This window comes from Corvus kubaryi, unplaced genomic scaffold, assembly GCF_017639235.1.
Source record: "Corvus kubaryi isolate FWS band 111438036 unplaced genomic scaffold, C.kubaryi_AGA036_p1.0 37249, whole genome shotgun sequence".
In the NCBI taxonomy this organism is placed as follows: Eukaryota; Metazoa; Chordata; class Aves; order Passeriformes; family Corvidae; genus Corvus; species Corvus kubaryi.
In genome coordinates, this window is record NW_024581072.1 from 3,186,754 (window position 1) to 3,206,632 (window position 19,879).

General features: G+C 47.1%; 1 protein-coding gene across 4 annotated transcripts; it reads left to right on the forward strand.

Annotated features, from left to right (window-relative positions):
• Window positions 1–4,268: 4,268 nt before the first annotated feature.
• CHRNB3 (cholinergic receptor nicotinic beta 3 subunit) lies at window positions 4,269–17,206 on the forward strand. Of its 4 annotated transcripts, XM_042023465.1 has the most exons (7): window positions 4,269–4,819; window positions 7,438–7,589; window positions 8,637–8,681; window positions 13,063–13,172; window positions 13,397–13,926; window positions 14,014–14,279; window positions 15,575–17,206. In XM_042023465.1, the coding sequence occupies exons 1-7, from the start codon at window positions 4,777–4,779 to the stop codon at window positions 15,707–15,709; spliced, it is 1,281 nt and encodes a 426-aa protein (XP_041879399.1). In that variant the 5' UTR covers window positions 4,269–4,776; the 3' UTR covers window positions 15,710–17,206. The 4 variants fall into 4 exon arrangements, with proteins under 4 accessions (XP_041879399.1, XP_041879398.1, XP_041879400.1 ...); XM_042023464.1 differs by having other exon boundaries at window positions 4,271–4,819; window positions 13,397–14,279; XM_042023466.1 differs by lacking the exon at window positions 4,269–4,819 and adding an exon at window positions 4,968–5,128 and having other exon boundaries at window positions 13,397–14,279.
• The last annotated feature ends 2,673 nt before the right edge of the window (window positions 17,207–19,879 follow it).

A 19,879-nucleotide genomic window follows, 5' to 3' on the forward strand; every position in this document is an offset into this window, starting at 1 on the left:
TTTTGCTTTCACATCTTGCAAAGTCTTGATCCTTGCTAGTTGTTTGCTTACCCCTGATATCTTCCAAGCACTGACATCTGAACAGCAAGTCCATGATGCTGCAGATAAAATTTGATCTGTGAGGGGCATTTATGAAAGCAGAGATGAGGTTGATGAAATGGAAAGAAAAGCTGAGAAAATGGCTGAGCTGAGCCGGACCTTTTTTACTATTATTAATTCAGAACAAATGGGTTTGAAAACTGTCATATGCTAAGCTAGATATTGTCACCAAAACTCAGAAAGTGATCACAGCGCCTCAAGATACTCCTAAATGAGACCTCACTGTAAAGTCAGAACTGAAACAGGAAAACGAAGATTCTAATGCAGAAGGCAATGCACCACCTATGAGAAATATTAATGCACGTGCAGTGGTGAAGAGCCTCTGCCCCTCCCAAAGACCTGTGTCCCTACATGTCTGCACTACCCGTGAAGCACTGGGAGGTTTTTACAGAGCAGTGTGAAGCAGGCAGTTATGTGGACTCCGCACTGTCAGATGGCACAAGGACTCAGCTCTGTCTCAAGTTTGCATTCACATGCATGTGGTAGAAATGGAAAGGAGGGTAGGGAGGGTTCCTCACGGTAGGAAGGCGTCAGGAAACCAAGCACTGAAACGACTCTTGTTCTGCAAAACCTTGTCCCTGTACTCGCAGAGCTTGATCACTGGTGAAACCACTGCCTGGGTGAACTTGAAAGTGTTCAGTTCAGGCAGCCTGCTCAAGGGTACCCATCAGCCCATTCTGAGCCTGCTGTGCTGAGTGGCTGCGTGTTCCTTGGCGGGCACAAACACAAATGCGTGAATTTTCATCCATGAGTTTTTAGACGTTACGCTGCTCTCCCAAAGAGAGCTCACAAAGCGTGTGATAGACATCGTAGCCCAGACAGCAGCCGTATCCGTTCCCTCCGGAGGGCTGGGAGTCCTCCAGCCGGCAGGGCCCCTGCGGTGCTGCCTGCGCTGCCCGCGTCCTGCCACGGCGGGGAGCTGGGACAGCGGCCACGGCAGAGCGAAAGGGCACGGACCCGGGGAAAGCGCCTCCCCTCAGAGTGAGAGAAGGGGGGAAAGGAGGAGGAGAAGGGGGAGGAGGAAAGTGGCGACTGTGAGATGAGGGCGGTGGGATGTGGTGCAGCTCCCGTCGGAAAAGGGTGTGTGGAGGAGGAGGGATGGATTAGAGGGGAAAACGGCGCTCAGGGAGAGACCGAATGGGGTTTGCTTGGTGGGGCCTGTAAACAAACCAAGAGAGAGAAGGAGTGTGTTTGGGGGGACAGGAAGCTGGAGGAGAGCAGACAGGGTATATGGACTGGTGGGTGGTTGGCTCCAAACTGTTCCCTCTGGCATATGGAAATGCTGGTGCTGCAAAAGTTGCTGGTGAGCTGGTTAAAAACAACTCTGGTCTTGCCCCATGAAGATGCATGTTTTGAGAAGCTGCTAGTGAAGAGAGGTGTCTGCTGCTGGCCAGAACTGAGATCAGGAAGGACCTGAGAAGTGTCAGGGCAAAGATGAGATTCCAGGAGTTCTGCTCTTTCCCACCCCATTTTTTGCTCCAGAAAATCTCCCTCACCCCTAAGGGCAGGTTTTCATCTGCTGGCTTCCTTTGTCATGCCAAATGGTACAAGATTACTTCAGTCCTCCCTGGGGATCTCTGGGGAGCCTGGCTCTATCACAAGTCCTGGCGCTTCAGGTGGGCCTTCCTTGGTTTCTGTCCTATCACCTTCAGGGACCAGGGAAGCTGAGATGGGTTTGGGAGGGAGAAGGCACATCCACCTGAAAAGTGTCTCTTGTTCCATAGTGCTGCCTCACCTCTCTTTTCTCCTTCCTGCAGCTGACAAACGTAGAGGTACAGCAAACTCTACTTTGGCGCTTGGTTTTGGAAACAAAGCCTCACAGTTCTGGTTGAGTATCTCCCATCTATGTCCTTCCTCTTCACCATCCTTCTCACTTTAGTCCAGGTTTCCCACCCTCTGATTGCCAGCCAGCACCATCACCTTTCCCTGGAGCCTGTGTTTTCCATGCTCGATAGCATGATGCCTTTAAGTAACATGGCTTAGGACAGTCTGTCACAACCTCGAGTTTTCAGTTGCTGCTAATATTAACCATGTGGGCTCGAACTGATGGATTTGTGCCTCTAGGTGGATTTCTCTTTTCCTTTTCTTGGCAGTTTTGCTGCCTAGAGGGTCAGGGTCAGCTCCAGTGTTGCTTGTGCCCAGACAGTACTTGGCTCTTTGCAGCCTGGAATTGCAGCCTCATATTAGTTATAAATCCCATGAACCTGTGGAAAAGCAAAGATGTTTTCTCAACAGAGAACAGCCACTCAAGTATTGCCACAAGCAGAGTTCTGCTCAAGAATTAATTTGCTATCTCAGGGTGGATGCTCCTCATGCTTCATGGCCCGTCTGACAAAATGGAGTATTCATGCATACCTTCCTTTCCAAAATGTTGGAGTGCATGCTGAATAAAGACTTGTGAACAGAAAACAACAGGCAAACAGAATTTCTTTCTCCAGTACCCTCCTTTGGTTGTCTGGTAACTGTGGAAGCCAGTGACCAGGCAAACCTGGTCCTTACCTCTTGTCACAGTCTAGGCAGTGGGTGGGGGCAATGGTAATGAAACCATACTTCATATTTCCCTCCAAGCAACTATCATGTAGTAGCAAAAAGCCTACTCCTATAGACAGATAATAAAGTAACTCAATTGCCATAAGGCAGCACGTTAAAGCCCCGTGAAAAACAAGTGTCTCTCATATCGTCTAACAGAGCAATGGTTGAATGCAATCTCAGGTGGTAACTACAATCAGAGGTGTCAATGGGCAAAGGCTGGGGCTTGCAGTCTTGAAGCAGAATAATGGATGACATCTGAGGGTGCTGAGTCCTGTACAGGACCACAAACATGATGGAAAGCATGGGCTAGTCTGCAGAGAACATTTTAAAGGGGTAACCTTGTTGCAGAAAAATTGCATCAGGCAGAATAATTGTGTTTAGTCCCCACTCCACTTCGGGGCAGACTGTGGTGTTGTCTCTCTGCACCACTACAGCCAAATGACTGCTGTTCTCTTGATGTCAGCATCAAAAAAGGAGTTTTCCTGTGTACTGCAAGAAGTTGTGTGCTTGTGCCTGGGATCGATCTAATAGGGAAAGTGAGAAGTGACAGCAGCTGGTGTTGCCAGTACACTTCATTGAAGATGGTCTTTTGGTAGCACTGTTGGTTTTGTATGGCTTTCTGCATCTGAGATGAGGAGGGGTGCAGAGGAAGCCAGCTGCTCCTCTAGCCCTGCTGGGTGACCACTGGAAGAAATGAGGAACTATCAAGGGCCACTGCACATTTCTTGTGTGCGGTACAGTAGTGGAAAAAGCAAACTCACTGAGTTGCTGCCAGCAGCCTGCCTGAGAGCTATGGATGAGGTGGCCTGCAAGCCCACAGAACCATGAATAAATTGATAGGACACTACAAGAATGTTACTTGCAGCAACAATGTGACTTTGAACCACGCGTAAATGGCAACTTTTCATTACAGGAAGCTGAATAATCTGATAAGATTATAGCTGCCAGTTATCAGTCCTCTGTGGGGACAGGAATTTAGATAAGGCAAATCTGAATCACAAAACTTGTGACTGTACCAAAATCTGTGCCACTGCAAGAAGTGGACCCAGTGTTTCTGGAAAAGATCCAGGCTTCCCATATAAGAGTCAGCAAGCAATTAAATAGCCAGCAAGAAATAATCAAAGCAGGAAGAGTTTTGGGTCTGGAGACAAGCTAAAAGAATTTTGCATGCCTCTTCCTTGAACCTGAGGAATTCAGGGGAAAACCTCCTCTTTGGAGAGGTACAGCAAAGTGACTCTCATTTGAGAAGAAAACAGAGAAGATCCTGATACCGCTTGGCAGAGGAGTGGCAGGGGGATGGGAAAAGAGGAACCTGCATCTCTTTTGATCCTCAGCAATTTCGGGTGGTTTCTGAAAGGAGCCTTGTCTGAGGCATCACTGGGAGGACTGACAGAGGTCTGACTGCAGAGGAACTGGCTAAATAATCCTCACTTGCTACACACAAGACCCTGGGGCAACATTCTCTGTTAAGCTTCGCCAGTGGATAGTACTGTGTAAGCACTTCTGTGCTGCTGTCTGTGATATTTTGCGTACGTGTGATGAGATACAAATTTAGAAATCAGCGTTGTTTTCCCACCTACATCTTACTGGGGTTTTTTGCCTCCCAAATCCATTTTATGGCTCTTAAACAGCAAGTGTAGCAGAAGTGAATAAGCTGAGTTAGGGCTGTAGGGAGTCTGCCTCTATTATTAGACCAACTGATACAGCTGGAGCAAACAAATAATCTTTAAGGCATCTGATTTATCTTTGGATCTGAACTGCAGCCTGTTTTTAGTTTTTTCCAGCTGTAATTAGGAGTATAATAGAAGATATTTCTCCTCCTTAAAAGACTTCCCTCCTTTATACTCCTAGACCGCAGTGGTTATAGCCACCCAAATACTGCCACGAAGAGATCAGTCAGAGTTTAGGACCCAGAGCCCTCTTTAAGGCTTATGGGATGTGACAGCTGACTGAAAATCAATGAAGTGTGATTTACCAAGCGTCATAATGAGGGCAAGATAAGGCTAGAAAGGTGCTGCCTTGCCTTGCAGACTCAATTGTCTGCCTTGATTTTTAACTAGATTGTTTTAGTCCCCTACAAAGGTGAGACCGATTTGCTTATGAAAACAGAAGATCAGATTTAAAGGAAAAGCCACGGTGGTGCCCATGCTTTGCCTAGTGCTCTTTGCTTTGTGTCTGAGCCACTCAGGTAGGTGTGATTTCTTCTTCTTCTTCCAAGCTGAGCTGCAGGTGTTCAAGATTTTTCTGCTGGCTGGTTAGCTGCCGCTTTCTGGGATACGGTGAATGCTGGCTTCCCTTGGTCCTCCTCTAAACACTGTGTGAGTAGCAGAAGAGGGTTATATCAGTTGCTGCCTTTGTATTGCAACCACGGTTTAATAACTGATGTTGGGGTGGTTGCTGGCTAGAAATTAACAAAAAATCCTAAGCTCAACTTTTCACTGCTAAAGGGAATTAAGGGAGAATTTCCATCGCTAAGAGGAAAACTGAAATGGTTCAGGTGAACTGATGAAGGGCTTAGTGTCTTGTCTGTACTTCTTGGGGTGTTTTGCATGTTTGTTTAGCAGACTTTCTGCCTCAGAACTCCTGGTCTGCACCCATGGGGAGCTGCTACTTGCACGGATCACAGAGAGAAGCAAGAAACCTGGGGGAGAGGGGAGATGGCAGACTGTGCTTGGGTAATTGAACGTTTGTAAACGTGCCAGGGAGCTCCCCAGTTTTTGCCTCTCAGTGCACCCTATGGTAAATTCAGGGATGTATCTGTCCTGTGGTTGCTTCTCTGTTTTTTTCAAAGGCAGTGCCACTTTGTTCAATGTTTTCTCCATGGATTTATCTAGTTTAATCATAAGATGGGGCTTGGTCAAAGGAACTGTTAGGCCATTTTCTCACATGATATTTCTTATTTCTCATTAATAGCTTCTGCTTTTAAAATGTCTTTGTGCAAGTACTGAGGCTTATAAAGGCAGCAATCTTCTTCCTTCTGACTTTCTTCTTTGTGAGACTCCTCAAGTCTTTTTCTCTCTTTTGTGTGGCTTCCTCAGCAGTTGAGATTCAACATATCCAGCCCCACACCCAGCTTTACCACCTGTCTTCTATACCCACTTGGATCATTAGGGACCTGAACTTTACGTGAGATGCGGGCTGTGAAGTGGCACCATTTTCTTTTGCGAGGAATTGTGCATACCCACAGACACAGAGTGTGTGAGGCTGCATATATGTGTGCAGGACTTCATACTAAAACAAAAACAGAGCAAGGTATTCTGGCATTAAGATAGGGCTGGTTTTGGTCCCGTATGTTTTGAGGTTACGGATTTTTCTATTCAATGGGTTTTCTGTTAAATCTGTTTTTTACAACCATGCACCCCTGTGAATCTCCTAAAGGGAAAGCAAAATGTCTAGGAGATGGAGTCTCTGCAAAGACTCTTATATGTCAGGGGGTTGGACCTCTGAGGTTGTGGGCAGTGAGTGGGGAGAAATGTGTTCTTTCTCTTTCTTTGGTTGCAGATGCAATACCTGTTTCAGAGTTTATAGCTCCTCAAAGAGGAACAGTATCTTGCTGTGGCTGAAAGTGGGAAATTACAGTGTTGCTGGGACCTTGTGCTGTCCTGAGAGGATCCAGACAGCATTAAAAAATGATTTTGTCCCATGAAAATCTCTGAGAGCAGGTTTTTGCTTTGGGCAGTCCTTCAGCTGTGTTGCTTGTTGTCAGGTCTAGCCCTGCCCACAGCCTCAGACACACCCTGACAAATTGCGCAGCCTGTTGTGCCCAGGAGATGGGCAGCAGCTGCTGGGGAATAGGACATGGGCAGAGACAGGGGTCTGTGGTCATGTCCTTTCCTCCATGTAGGGGCAGAGCACTACCCTCTGCTTCCAGTTTTCTCTCTGGAGGAGCTGCTGGGCTTGAATGCCCTTTCTCCCCATGTGGAACTCTCCATGTGCTGGGGGCTGCCTTAGCTCTGTTCGTTGATGCACCGGGTGTGTGAGCACATTGACTGTGCCCTCCAGGGCTCTCCCACCATCAGGTCCTGGCACCATCCCTGGGCCATGACCCTCTGCCTGCAGACTCCTCTTGCATCTAATGCTTGGCAGTCCAGGCGCAGGTGTTCTGCTCACCCTGGGGCTGGCAGAGCACAAGCTGGGCCCTGGACAGTGTCCTGTGAGGTCCCCTTTGACTGCTGACACTGCTATGTGGCTGTGATCCTTACTGTATGGAGTCAATTCTTTTTCCTCCTTGGTGGCTTTGAAGAGAGGTAAAATCCTTCTCACCCTTGGGTGCTGTGTGTGTGCACAAGGGAAGACATGGAGGTTGTATCAGAACCTCAACATCACACGGAGTGGGGCCAAAGTTTGCAAAAGGGTGGAGGGTCTGAACTGCCCTTCCCCCTTCATGGTAGCAAGGGGAAGGAGGAGCATGGTGTCAGCGATTGTGGGAGTCACAGGTCTTGCAGGTACAGACCATGATGGCTCTGTGCTTGCCTGGCAGATCTAGCCCTGACTGCATCATCCAGCTCCTGCTGCTGCCAGGTGGGCTCTTTTTGCTTTGGCAAAAAGGCCATAGAAAACATGAACCTAGTACAAAGTCGTCACTGCTCTGACTTCATGATTTTTTTTTGTATGTGAGTTGGGCTTGGGCTATCTTGCCTTTCCTTTCCCTTGCCCTGGTTCTGCTGAGAGTCTGTGCATCTGAATTCCTGCAGACCTGGCCAGAGGTGAGTTTTCCTCACATCATTGCTCTGCCTCGCTTCAGGTCATGGCATTTTCCATGTATGCTTTATGGCAATATCTCCACTCTGTGTTGCTCTCTTCCAGATGTGAATGCCTTCAGTTCTGTTGCTGAAAATGAGGATGCACTCCTCAAGCACTTATTTGAAGGCTATCAGAAATGGGTCCGCCCTGTGGAAAACTCCAATGACACCATCAAAGTCCTTTTTGGGTTAAAGATATCACAGCTTGTGGATGTGGTAAGTGTTGTGTTAGGCTCAGTAAAACACCCCTTCTTTTATAGACAGTTGTGCCTCCACCTGGGAGGGCTGGTAATGTAATCAGCTTTTGCTTCCTGCCACAAGAAATGCACGGTGATGGTTGGGCAACAGAACACTGAGTGTGAAATGGTGCTGGTGATATCACCTTCTGCCTCCCTCCACCCTCAGCAAGGACTCTAGGGCTCATTTATTTTGAAGGAAACCAGAAGGCTCTTTTTTCCCTGATGTTCTCAGGGAATGAGACCTCATTTCCACAAGGTTTTAATCAAACAACCCGTGCCAGACAGTTCTTGACATCTATGTTGCAGTTTAATGACAAGACAGCTACAGGAGAGGACTGAGGAAGGGTAAGAGCTGGTCGGGCATTATTCCCTCTAAGCAAGCTTGTATTGAGGCCAAAGGTAGTTAAAGTTTTAAGCCAGCTGGTCACTCAGATAAAACTCTAGAGGCAAAATAGATAATCCTGTGTTTCTGCCCATGTGGAAATTTTTCCTTCCCTTTCCACTGCAATGCACAGTGGAATTTGCACAATGCCCAGAGGTACCCACGCAACAGTGTGCTCCTTACATCCCCCAGCCCCTGGTAATGTCTCCTTGTGCTGTGGAAGGCACACTCTAATTTTATGCTTTATTTACATATTTAGGACAGTGTTTCAGCTTGTGTCTTCCCAAACTCACTCCAGGTGGAGCAGTGCAGGGAGATGAGCCATCCTCTGAGCCCATAGCCTTGTGTGACCTGATACCACTTGCTGGCTGAGCCCTGCTGCATCCTGGCTCTTTCGCATATGATTCCTTTGATCTCCTGTGAAATGCCAGACCTCAGTTTTCCAGCCTCAGGGACTCCCAGTGATAGCAGGGACAGCATGTAGAAAGTCACCCTCAATGGTGACTGAAGAGCCCAAGCCCATGGGGAAGCAGGACCATAGGAATCTCCTCATATTGGCACAGGGTGGGACTCAGCAGGCATAGGCTCTGTTTCTAATGGCTGCTTTGGTACTGCAATCCTCTCTACCTTGTGTCACCCTAGGATGAGAAGAATCAGCTGATGACAACCAACATGTGGCTGAAACAGGTAAATTAGACCGCATCTGACCTCACTTTTCCCCATGTGGAGCTTCTGAGCTGAGTAGCCATCCCAGTCTGCTGTCCACTGTGCCATCCATCCCATTTTGTGATGCTGAGTGGCCAGCACCAAGATACCTAACCTGAAGTCTTTACTTCACTCTTCTCATTTCATTAAATGCATAAAGAGACAGAAAGGCAGGCAGGTAGGCCTTTAGGACACAGGGTACCCTCTTCTCCTGACCTTCACCCCAGCTGTATTTCAGGGAAGCGACACACCTGGTACTGCACTTGGCTATCTCTGGGATGTTGTATGTGCCCTGAGGGACTATCCTGTCTCAGAGGTCACACAAGTACTGTCTTCCTTGCCTGAGCTAAGAGTGGTGCCTCAGATAGATTTCTTCATTCCTCAGCATATGTAAAGAGAAAAAAAAGGCCACACCACAGACCTTTTCCCATTAAAAGCTGTAGCAAATGAATCAGATCTCTCTATCATAATTGCTTCTGGAACTGATGGTGATTTATACAAATGCGGGAAAGGTGCAAGTTGAACTGTTAGGTCTCCTTTCTTCTTCTTCACTCCTGAAGAATACTGTTTTTGGTTTAGGTTACATTGCACCAGTTTATTGACCTTGTGACAATTATTTTAAGTCTCTCAGCCTTGTGAGTATCTGTAAAGATGTCAGCTAATCCCAGGCAGAGGACATAAAAAACAAACCGTACTTGAAATCATGCCAGGGAGAAAGGTTCCTGGGGATCACCGGGCTGGTGGACAAGAAATGTGAGTCAATTTTTGTCTCAGTCTGGGTCCTGTAGTGCTCCAGTGGGAGATTCCGGCTGGAGCAAGACTCCTAAAACCCATATGGATATTGTGTGTAAAGATGGTCTCTCCCTTGAAGAGGGAAAAGCTCAGACTTCCCCTCACTGTGGGGAAGACAGGAATTTCCCCTTCTGCTGGAGAAATTTCTCTCTGATCCAAATACAGCTGCTGGGAGCCTGCCCTGAAATATCTGCAGTATTACATTTTCCCCATCTTCAGCCGCAATTGTAGAGCCCCTTTTGTGCACAAGGCCACATCTTGGCTTCCTTACTTCAAGTATCCACTTGGGCAGACAGCAGAGCCCTTCTGTAAAGGTCACCTCTCTGCCCTCATCTGTCCTCTCCCATTCCCACCCACTCTCCTTGCAGGCTATAGCACCCAGCTTCACCTGCAGGTCCAAGCCCTGTGCACTGTAGACAGACTGATTTCTCTGGAAGCCTTGGTAATCCTCAGATTTTAGCCACGGCAGCTCCTCAGGGAAACTCAGGACTGTGATTACCCAGAGCTGGGCTCCCAGGTGTTGTTACCATTTCTAATACTGCTTCTCCATCTGATGGGCTGAGAACATTAAGGCCCGAGGTAATGCAAAGGGAGCAGAAAATGAGGCACAGGCTCTGATTTTCACACATATAAGTGCTCTCGGGAGCTCAGGCTGAGCACTGAATACCTGTGGCCTGACCCAGGTGTCCTGCTGTGGGAGCTGTGCATTCATGTAGGCCCAGCTCCCTCAGCTTTTCCTTGTAAGAGATGCTCCAGTCCCCTCATCATCTTTGCTACCCTCTGCTGGACCTGCTCCAGGAACTCTGTGGCTCCTTTGTACTGAGGAGCCCAGACCTGGACACAGCACTCCAGATGTGCCTCACCAGGGCTGAGTAGAGGGTCAGGATCACCTCCCTCAGCCTCCTGGCAATGCTATTCCTACTGCACCCCAGGATCCCATTGGCCTTCTTGGCCCCCAGGACACTGCTGGCTCATGGACAGCATGTTGTCCACCAGGACCCCCAGGTCCTTCTCCCCAGAGCTGCTTTCCAGCAGGTCAGCCCCCAGCCTGTGCTGGTGCCTGAGATTTTTCCTCCCCAGGTTCAGGACCCTGCACTTGCCTTTGTTGAATTTCAGAAGTTTCTTCTCTTCCCATCCCTCCAGCCTGTCCAGTCCTTCTGAAGGGCTGCCCAGCCCTCTGGGATATTGGCCACTCCTCTGAAGTTTGTGTCATCAGTAAACTTGGTGAGAAGGTATCTGCTCCTTCATCCATGTCACTTGTAAATAAGTTAAACTACACTGGGCCCAGTATGGAACCTTGTGAGACACCACCAGTGACGGGCCTCCAAGCAGACTCTGTCCACTGATTACAACTCTCTGGGATCTGCCGTTCCGCCAGTTCTCAGTCCACCTCACTGTCCACTCGTCCAGTCCAAATGTCCTGAATTTGCCTATGAGGACCTTGTGAGAGAGACGGTGTTGAAAGCCTTGCTGTAGGCAAGGTAGACAATACCCACTGCTCTCCCCTCGTCCATCCAGGGAGTTGTTTCATCATGGAAGGCAATCAGGTTGGTCAAGCATGATTTACTTTTAGTGAATCCATGCTGATTGCTCCTGATGACCTTCATAATTTCTCTGCAAGAGTCTTACTTTTCTTGGATAAGCAAAGCTTAAACACAAGCATTTTCTTCTTTTTTTTTTTTTTCAAACATTCTGATGCCCACGATGGTGGTCCCTGATAAACAAGCAGGCTGACACACAAGGTTCAGAGGAGCCTTTAGCGGCTGCTGAGAAAGTGTCTGGATTCAGGCAAACTACGGGGTCTACCAGCACAGGTCGAGAATCTGGGTCCAGATTTTTCTTCCACTAGTGGTGGGTTAAACTCTTCAATGACAGCACAGAAATGGGAATTTGGCACAACTGGACATAGCAATTGCAACATCAGGAGCAGCTTGGAAAAAAGGGAGAAGAGAGGAAAGAGCCTTATGCATCTGCTGCTACAGTGTGTGTCGGCATAGCCCACAGGGAGATTCCTGTTTTAAACTGCTCATCTTCAAAATCTGCACACAACCTATGTTCTGCTCTAGTAGGAAGGCATAACCATTTGCCTTGCAGACACAAAAGAGCACTTTAGCTGGGAGAGAAATCAATGCAGGGCAGGGGGAAAGTGAGGAATACTGCAGACGGAACAAATAACCCAGGCCAAGGGGCTGCTCCAATTCAACTCCAGAGGGATGATTCTATTCCAGGTGGCTCACAGGGTATTTGCTGCTCTTGTGTTAGTGGCAGCTACAAGCTGACTGTGTTGGTTGCTGCTCAGCCCTGCCTATTCCCTTACATGATGTGTGTTTCCAGCCCCGTTGTACCTATTGCAGGAAGTGTCCAGGACATATGTGAGACTGTGACCACTTCGCCTAGGCTGCTGGAGACAAGTTAGATACAGAGAAATGCTAACACTAAAAGTGGTGTTCTCTGTCCCTGATGCTGAGGTTATGAGCAGCAATGGCCCCTCTTCTCTTTCCACACATGAACAATAACAAATGTCTGTAGGTATAGCTGTGAAAAGCATGTGGAATCAAAGAAATAAGAGGGGAACAACATGGAGAATTAATAGAGAACATTGCTTTTTTGGTTCATCCTTAAGTCATGGAGGAAATTGCCCAGTGAAGGCTGAGACTTCCACATCCCTGGAGATCTCTTAGTGCTGCAGCTTAATGGAAACTGGTTCATCTTCCACTTCTTGGTATTGACCACAGCCTACAGCTCTTGCATCATGTTGCTGCTATTTCTGTGGACAAATGAAAATCCTCATCAATAATGAACAAGGATCAGAGAGCTGGTTTTCCATTGCTTTTCTGTGGAAATCTCCAGGTTGCTGGAGCCACTTTGTTATGATCTCCCTATCTGGAAAACCAAAAAAGGAGACAAAAGTTATTCTAGACTTCAGCATGATGAAAATGGACAGGACTCTCCCTGCTTTTCTCACAAAATGCTTTACAATAGCATCATGTTATTTTTCCTGAAATAGTCTGCAGGTCTTTCTGATGAAAGAGCAATTTATTTTTTGCAAGGACAGTGTGCAGGTATGAGGTGTTGTATTCCATCCACTGAAAAAAGCCAGGTCTCTACTGAAAAGTGAATTAAGGCCACCTGTCCTCATTTGAGTACTAGTACCCACACCACCTGGCTCTTCCATGGGGTTGGTGCCAGCCAAAACCAGGTTGGGCTGGTTCTCAGAGGGAGGGAAAGCTGCTGCACTAAAGGGAAGTGGCTCCTTCCTTCTAGCCTACTCTCAGGTGGGCTGTGCAGGGTGGTGAGTGAAGTGAGAGTCAAGTGCTCTCCAGGAGTGCTGGCCTTGAGGTTGCCAGCCTAGGGATGGGTTCTTGGGTCTCACCTGTATCTGGAGGAGCAGTGCTTGTGGGGATTAACATCTCCCAGGCCGTGCCTGTCTAGCATCCTCTCTACAGCTGAACAGCCTCACACCAGGCTCTACCCGCTGCGCTGTGCATGCAGTTTTTCTGAGGCACAGGCAGGGGTGAGGAAAGAGGCTGCTGCATATGAGTGGGCAGAGGACTCTGCTGTTTCGTTGTAGGAATGGATCGACCACAAGCTCTCCTGGAATCCAGATGAATATGGTGGGATCACTGCTATCCGGGTCCCCTCTGAGTCTCTGTGGCTTCCCGACATTGTTTTGTTTGAAAAGTGAGTAGTGTGGCTCCTTGCTCTGGGCTTAGGCCAGAGCTTGGGCAAGGCATGTCAGCTACCATGAGGCTTGTGTGTGCTGTCAGAGGGCTGCTTCTTTAGGCAGTGTGAATGTTGTGCACTGTGTGCTCCAGGTGAGGGACAGAAAACAGAGCTGAGAGGGGGTAGGACTGGGGCAAACATAGTCCTGAACTCGGTACTGTTTCTTCCTGTCCAACTCCCAGTGCTGACGGACGTTTTGAGGGATCCCTGATGACCAAAGCCATAGTGAAGTACAATGGAGTGGTGACCTGGACACCACCGGCCAGTTATAAGAGCTCCTGCACAATGGATGTGACCTTCTTCCCCTTCGACAGGCAGAACTGCTCCATGAAGTTTGGGTCATGGACATATGATGGCAATATGGTGGACTTGATTTTAGTGGATGAAAATGTAGACAGAAAAGACTTCTTTGATAATGGGGAGTGGGAGATCTTAAACGCCAAAGGTATGAAAGGCAACAGGAAAGATGGGCTGTACTCTTACCCATTTGTCACTTACTCCTTTGTGTTGAGACGCCTTCCATTGTTTTACACTCTTTTCTTAATAATCCCTTGCCTGGGATTGTCTTTTCTAACTGTCCTGGTGTTTTACCTGCCTTCAGATGAAGGAGAAAAGCTTTCACTGTCGACATCAGTTCTAGTGTCCCTCACTGTTTTCCTTTTAGTGATTGAGGAAATAATCCCTTCTTCTTCCAAAGTCATCCCTCTGATTGGTGAGTATCTGCTCTTCATCATGATTTTTGTGACCCTCTCTATCATCGTGACTGTGTTTGTTATCAATGTCCACCACCGATCCTCAGCAACTTACCACCCCATGGCTCCTTGGGTTAAAAGGCTCTTTCTCCAGAAGTTGCCTCGTCTGCTCTGCATGAAGGGCCATGTAGATCGCTACTCGTTCTCAGAGACTGAAGAAAAGGAAACCACCTCGAAATCAAAGTTTCTGGGGAAGCAGAAATACAAGCAAGCAAAAGATGGAGAAAAAGTTGTTATTGCCTTTCTGGAAAAGGCAGCTGACTCCATTCGGTACATTTCCAGGCACGTTAAAAAGGAGCATTTCATCAGACAGGTAGGTGGAAGGAGGGCAAGGAGGGAATCACACTTTCCTTGACAGCGATGGCCTAAGCTCTTTTCTTTTCTGCATGCTTTCCTCTTTGCCTCATCTTCCTGCTCTCCTCTGAGACATATTCTTCCTCAGATCTTGATAAATAATATGTTTCCTGAGACAACACATAGCTTTAAGGAGAAGTGTATTGTGCTGTGGGAGTCCCTGCTCTTCACAGAGGCAAGAGACTCCAGCAGCCTCTCCTGGAGGAATCCCTGGTTTGGGATTATTTTAATAACCTTGTTGTGTAAATTTGGGGCACACTTGAATCTGGAAGCCTCTAAACTCTCATATGCTCTGAAAATGTAACTTTCACACTTACAGGCAGGCTCTATGACATTTGCCAGGTGTCAGTCCTGGCCTCCCAGCACATACTCTGCATTGTGTAGCTGCTCTGTTTTGAGTGGAGGTCTTCTAGATTTTCACTAACACCTGTTCAGATTAGCTCCCAACTGCTATCCTTCACCTCTTAGTGATCCTCCTGGCTTTTAAAATGGCAAATTACTGTGTGCAAACAACGCATCTCATGCAAGGGTAGGACAGCAGAGCAATGCATCTGGCAGCATTTGGAAAGAGAAAAACTTCTGTTAGCACCCTCCTAGCAAGAGCTAGGGCTTTGTTCAAACTGTGCTGAGAGGACTATAGCACAAAGAAGAGCAGTAAATCAAACATGTAGTATGTGTATACTGTCCATGACTGAAACCTGTTTGAAGCTGAAATAACTGTAATAAAAAGGTCCCTTGAATCACCTTAATAAACACACTTTTGTGTGTAGTTGTAGTAGTTGTGCTAATACTCAAAATTCAAAATTCCCCTCCTGAGTGTACCCAATCTGAGTCAACAAGTCACTTAAGCAAACACGAGTAAATCGAAGCCCTTGTACTGTGTCCAAGTGCTGTGCCAGAGCCTCATCCTGGCACTTGGAGGGAAATGCAGGTCTGTAAAAAGAAATCCAGTTCACTATAAAGCCACCTTCAAAGCTAAGTCTGTAAACTTTCCTATATGCACTTAACTAAAAGCTTTTGCACAGGCTGAAGGAGTTGTATCACCATGTGCATAGAACTATGGAACTGTTTTGGAGCCTTGAGCAATTTGCAGCTATGAGTGCTGAAAAGGAGATCCCTGTTAGTTTTAGGCTACCGCATACTACAGACTTCTCATTTTAAAACCAGATTTGGGGGGCTGAAATATATGTAGCAGTATCAACAAAGTACCAGGCTTGTTACTGTTTATGTTTATCCTCCCTCTTTCCTTTCCAGGTTGTACAAGACTGGAAATTTGTAGCTCAAGTCCTGGATCGGATCTTCCTGTGGTTATTTCTGGTGGTGTCAGTGACGGGTTCAGTTCTCATCTTTACCCCTGCATTACGGATGTGGTTGAATAACACTCTGTAGAAAATGCTCCTACAGTAACATAAAACAAGCACAGTACCAAGGGATGGTGGTGCCTTCGAGCTTGGTGTCTGCTGTGCAAGAGGGGAAGCAGCAGCAAGAAAGAAGGAAGGTGATGGTAGCAGTGGGCATTGATTAGTGCTTTCAATCTTCATATAACTCTACCAGTAACAGATTCCGCTGAAATCAGAGAAGAGCTTGGTGTACAGCCAAGTCCTAAAGTAAACTGGAGCTGTGCAATGGGGTTATAATTATTTTCTTGTTAGCTTGGTTGTATTACTATAAAAGCCAAGATTATTAGTTAAAATTGGAAATAGAGGCTCTTGCACAATGATTATACTTAGAAGGCAGATCTGCCAGTTAAAATGCTACATTATAAAAAAAGTTACAGCAGGAACACAAATCTCTACTCAGTTTATCTGTGTTTCCAAGTGAAAACCACTAAGTCTCTGCAGGTTGCTTTATGCATGTGTCAGAACTGGCAATTGCATGGCATATGCATCAGAAAAAGTATAAATTCTTCTTGGATGGGATGCTCAAAACCTTGACTCTCTAGCCTAACCTTGCTGCAGGATGAGCTCGACAGCGGCAGAACTTAACACTCTGCCCACCTGCTACCAGCCTTTATGGCATGCACACTTGATCTCTCACCTCAGCCATCAGGAAACTACGAGGTGTTGCCCACCTTTCAGTATTATTTGTAATTTTGCTTGCTGCTCTGTAATGTACCAGAAGGCTGACGAAGTGAGGATTTTTCCCCTTGCTCCACATTTAGAAACTATTATTCCTTCACCTGCTTGCTCACAAGTGGAAGATCACTTAAGCATACTGCACAGAGGAAGGTGGCTACGCTACTCCATAACGCAACAGTGATATTCCTGAAGTGTTCAGCTGGAGGGAAGCTGCAAACATAGCTTTTGGCAGATGAAACTTGTGGTTGCTGCAGGAGTGGGGTTTTTCTTGAGAGCTATGGGGTGGGCTGGTCACCAGGAAGATATATTTTTGGATGTTGGCTTGTCCATATTACCCAGGCAATTCAGAATTTCATTCCTTTGATTCCTTTACTTTGGGATCTTGTTGCATGATCAGAAACAGCTCTTAAAAGTGTTAAGTAAGTGAGATGTGACTGAAAACATCCAGGTGAAACTCCTAAACACAGGAATGAAGCTCTCACCACTTTTGCTGGAACAGTGTTTTCCAACATTGTGTGTTTTAGAAAATCCCATTCAGAACTTGCAAATGTTTTCAAGGTTAAGTAGGAGTTTGGAGATCCAATTTTTGACAATCTAAATATGTGTTAAAGTTTTAGCTAGCCTTGAAACTGTCTCCCTAGGGATGGAGGTTAGAAAGTGTTAAAAATACATAGAGGTGTTCTTGTGCTTGGATTATGCATGCACACCAGACCTCCATGACTTAATGCAATCCCATCTTGTTGTGTCAATGCAGAAACTTCTGTTCACTTGTGCAATTATTATTAATAAAGATGTATTTAGTAAATGATTCCTGAGGTGTCCATACACTGGGCTATGTTGTTGATTTGTTGCCAACAAAGCTAGATTGTAGCTCATTTTAAAAGTTTTGCCTCTGTTTGAATAGATTATATTCAAACAGAGGGATTGGCAGTCCTCATTACTTTTTAGCTCTGTATGTGAGTTTGAGCAAGCATTCAGATCTGGTAATTATATTGTAGGAGTGTCAGAGACTGAAATATTATATTTTATGACTTAAACATTTTCTTAAAGGACTTTTAAAACTGTATTACAAAAGCTGAAGAGAAGACTCCCACACCCTGAATGGGGTGCTGAGGCCTGACACTGCTCGATGATGAAGATAAGATAAAGTAACAACTCAGGGCTGGGGACATTCACTGAGCATGGGCTTAACACCTCCAAGATGAGGACCACAGCCCCAGGGCTATCAGCTGCCAGGCTCGAACAGACCCTCACACCAAGGGGTGGAGGGAGGAGAGGCTTTGGGTATCTTGGAAAAGCCTCTGGTCAGAGGTGCAGTGACTGCCCATCCTCCAACTGTGCAAAGGAGCCCAGCAGAGGGGTCCTCACCAGGGGGGAGGAAGCTTATCCACAGCAGGAGGGGGTGACATGGCCCATCACAGGGGCCCCCCCCAAGGGGTCCCCAGACCCTGCCCCGGAGCACCAGAGATGATGCAACAGACCCTCAGTGTTGCAAGGGACAGTGTCAAGCTGGCCCCTGCAAGAGAGGCACACCTGGCCCAAAGTGTGTATTAATCCACGGGATTCTGTACTCTCGGGGCGTGTGGCAGCATGTGGCGGCCTGGCACAGCGTGTGGTGGCGTGGCCACGGCGGCGACAGGGGACCCTCATCACCAGCAGACTGGATGGAGGGGAGCAACGAGACATCGTTGGGACCCTCAGAGGGGTGATCTGCTTCCACCTAACCCCTGTCACCTCTCCCTGTTCCCCCACCCCCCATGCACACTTCTTTCTTTCTTTCTTTCTTTTCTCTTCGCTTCTCTTTGCCTCTTTTACTATTAAATAAAATACATCCATTTTTTGGCAACAACATCTAACCTCGTTTGGTTTTAATCTCATTTCTGGGAAAATTTTGAACCTTCTAAGTTCTTCTTGGTTTATGCACAGAGACTTAGCTTGCTTTGCTTTTCTGGGTCTAAACCAGATCGTAACAAGGAGCAAATCCATTTAGCTTAGCACATACAGAGAGATGTCTTTGCATATGATACTGGCATAAAACTCATTCACATTGACCATTCTATCAGTTGCTCTTCTCTTCTCGCATAAAGTGCATTTGTTCCACTAGACAGTACTGTGAAATACTCGTAGGAAAAGAACCAGGAAGCTCTTATTTCCAGTCTTTCCAGACTCTTGGGCTGCAGTAGTGATAGGTATCCCCTGTGAGCTCTGCTGCCAGGAGGCTGCCTGTTAGCTGTGACAGATGACAACCTCCTCTCCTGGGCAAGTGCCTCAGGTGTTCATCTGACAGATGGTCCTGTCCCCGCCATGCAACAATTTTGTTGCCCACCTGCAGGCAACACATTGCTCTGTCTCACACATCTGTGTCTGATGCCAAGATGCTTTTTCTGGCTTATGCTGGTGAAGATCAGCAGGGCTCATGTGTGGGAGATGTAGGAACATTGCATAGGTATGGCTTCTGGCCTCCAGTCTTCCTAGCATTGCATCTGGAACTGCTACATCTGTAGCCTCACTTCTCATTCCCTTGTGCTGCCTGTTCCTGAGCTTCTCTAAATCTGGCCCACAAAAGCATGTTCCCCACAAAGGCCTGCCACTAAAAACACAAGTAGGGAGGATATTTGGGCAGAAGTCCTCCAGTGGGGCCCCTCCTGCTGCTCCACCTTCTCTGCCTGTGGATGATAGCACTGCAAATCCCAAATCTTAAAAAAACCCAGTAACCCTCTGCCTTACTACTATCTCAACACATGCTGCCTTGGTTTCTGGGCACTGGTTTGCTGGGATCGTGGCCTTGCTTGGCAAGACCACATATATCACCCACTCACCAAAAGATAAATATGACAAACTCTTCTGGGCCTTTTAGTGGAGGCAAACGGGAAAAATGGTCTCCCTTGGGAAGAGAATGTAAAGAGGTGCTGAGATGCTGAATTGCTGGTGTGCTCTTAAAATTAATTCATAGATGCCATCACTCCCAAGGAAAGGAGAATTCTTGCTGCCAGTGGTACAGCCATCACTGAGATATAATAAGGGGTATTGCTGCTGTGGCTTTGGAGCTGATGGGGTGAGAATAGACCTTTCCTGTGGCTGGGCACAATGTGTGACCCAACTGCATCTGGCATGGCACCACCTCTAGTTGTAGCTTTTCTTGTTATTTCAGTTAGAAGGTCCCCCAAACTTCAGCAAGAGTTGGGGCAAGCAAAAATGTCATTTTTGTGTGGGTTCTTCCGTGTCTGCTTACAGGGGCAGCCCCACTGCAGCTTTCTTCAAGGTGACGTGCTGACATGCTTATTGTATCCCCCATCCCCACTCTCGATAATCAGTCAACTACCTTCACAAAGCTGGCAGCAGTACATTAGGCTCCAGTACTGAATGTGCCAAACACAGCTGAGAATGGCAAAAAGATGGCTGCAAAAGTTACTGAGTCAAGGGAAGGAAGGGGCAATAGTACACTAGAAAGAGACAGACGACGACTTTGTAAATCAGGGAT

Excerpts from the sequence above, each read along its gene's own strand:
- CHRNB3 (XM_042023464.1), top strand. The coding sequence starts at position 4,777 with ATGCTTTGCCTAGTGCTCTTTGCTTTGTGTCTGAGCCACTCAG. Across the intron at positions 8,682-13,062 it reads CCAACATGTGGCTGAAACAG|GAATGGATCGACCACAAGCT; the intron begins GTAAATTAGACC and ends GTTTCGTTGTAG. Across the intron at positions 13,173-13,396 it reads GACATTGTTTTGTTTGAAAA|TGCTGACGGACGTTTTGAGG; the intron begins GTGAGTAGTGTG and ends TCCAACTCCCAG.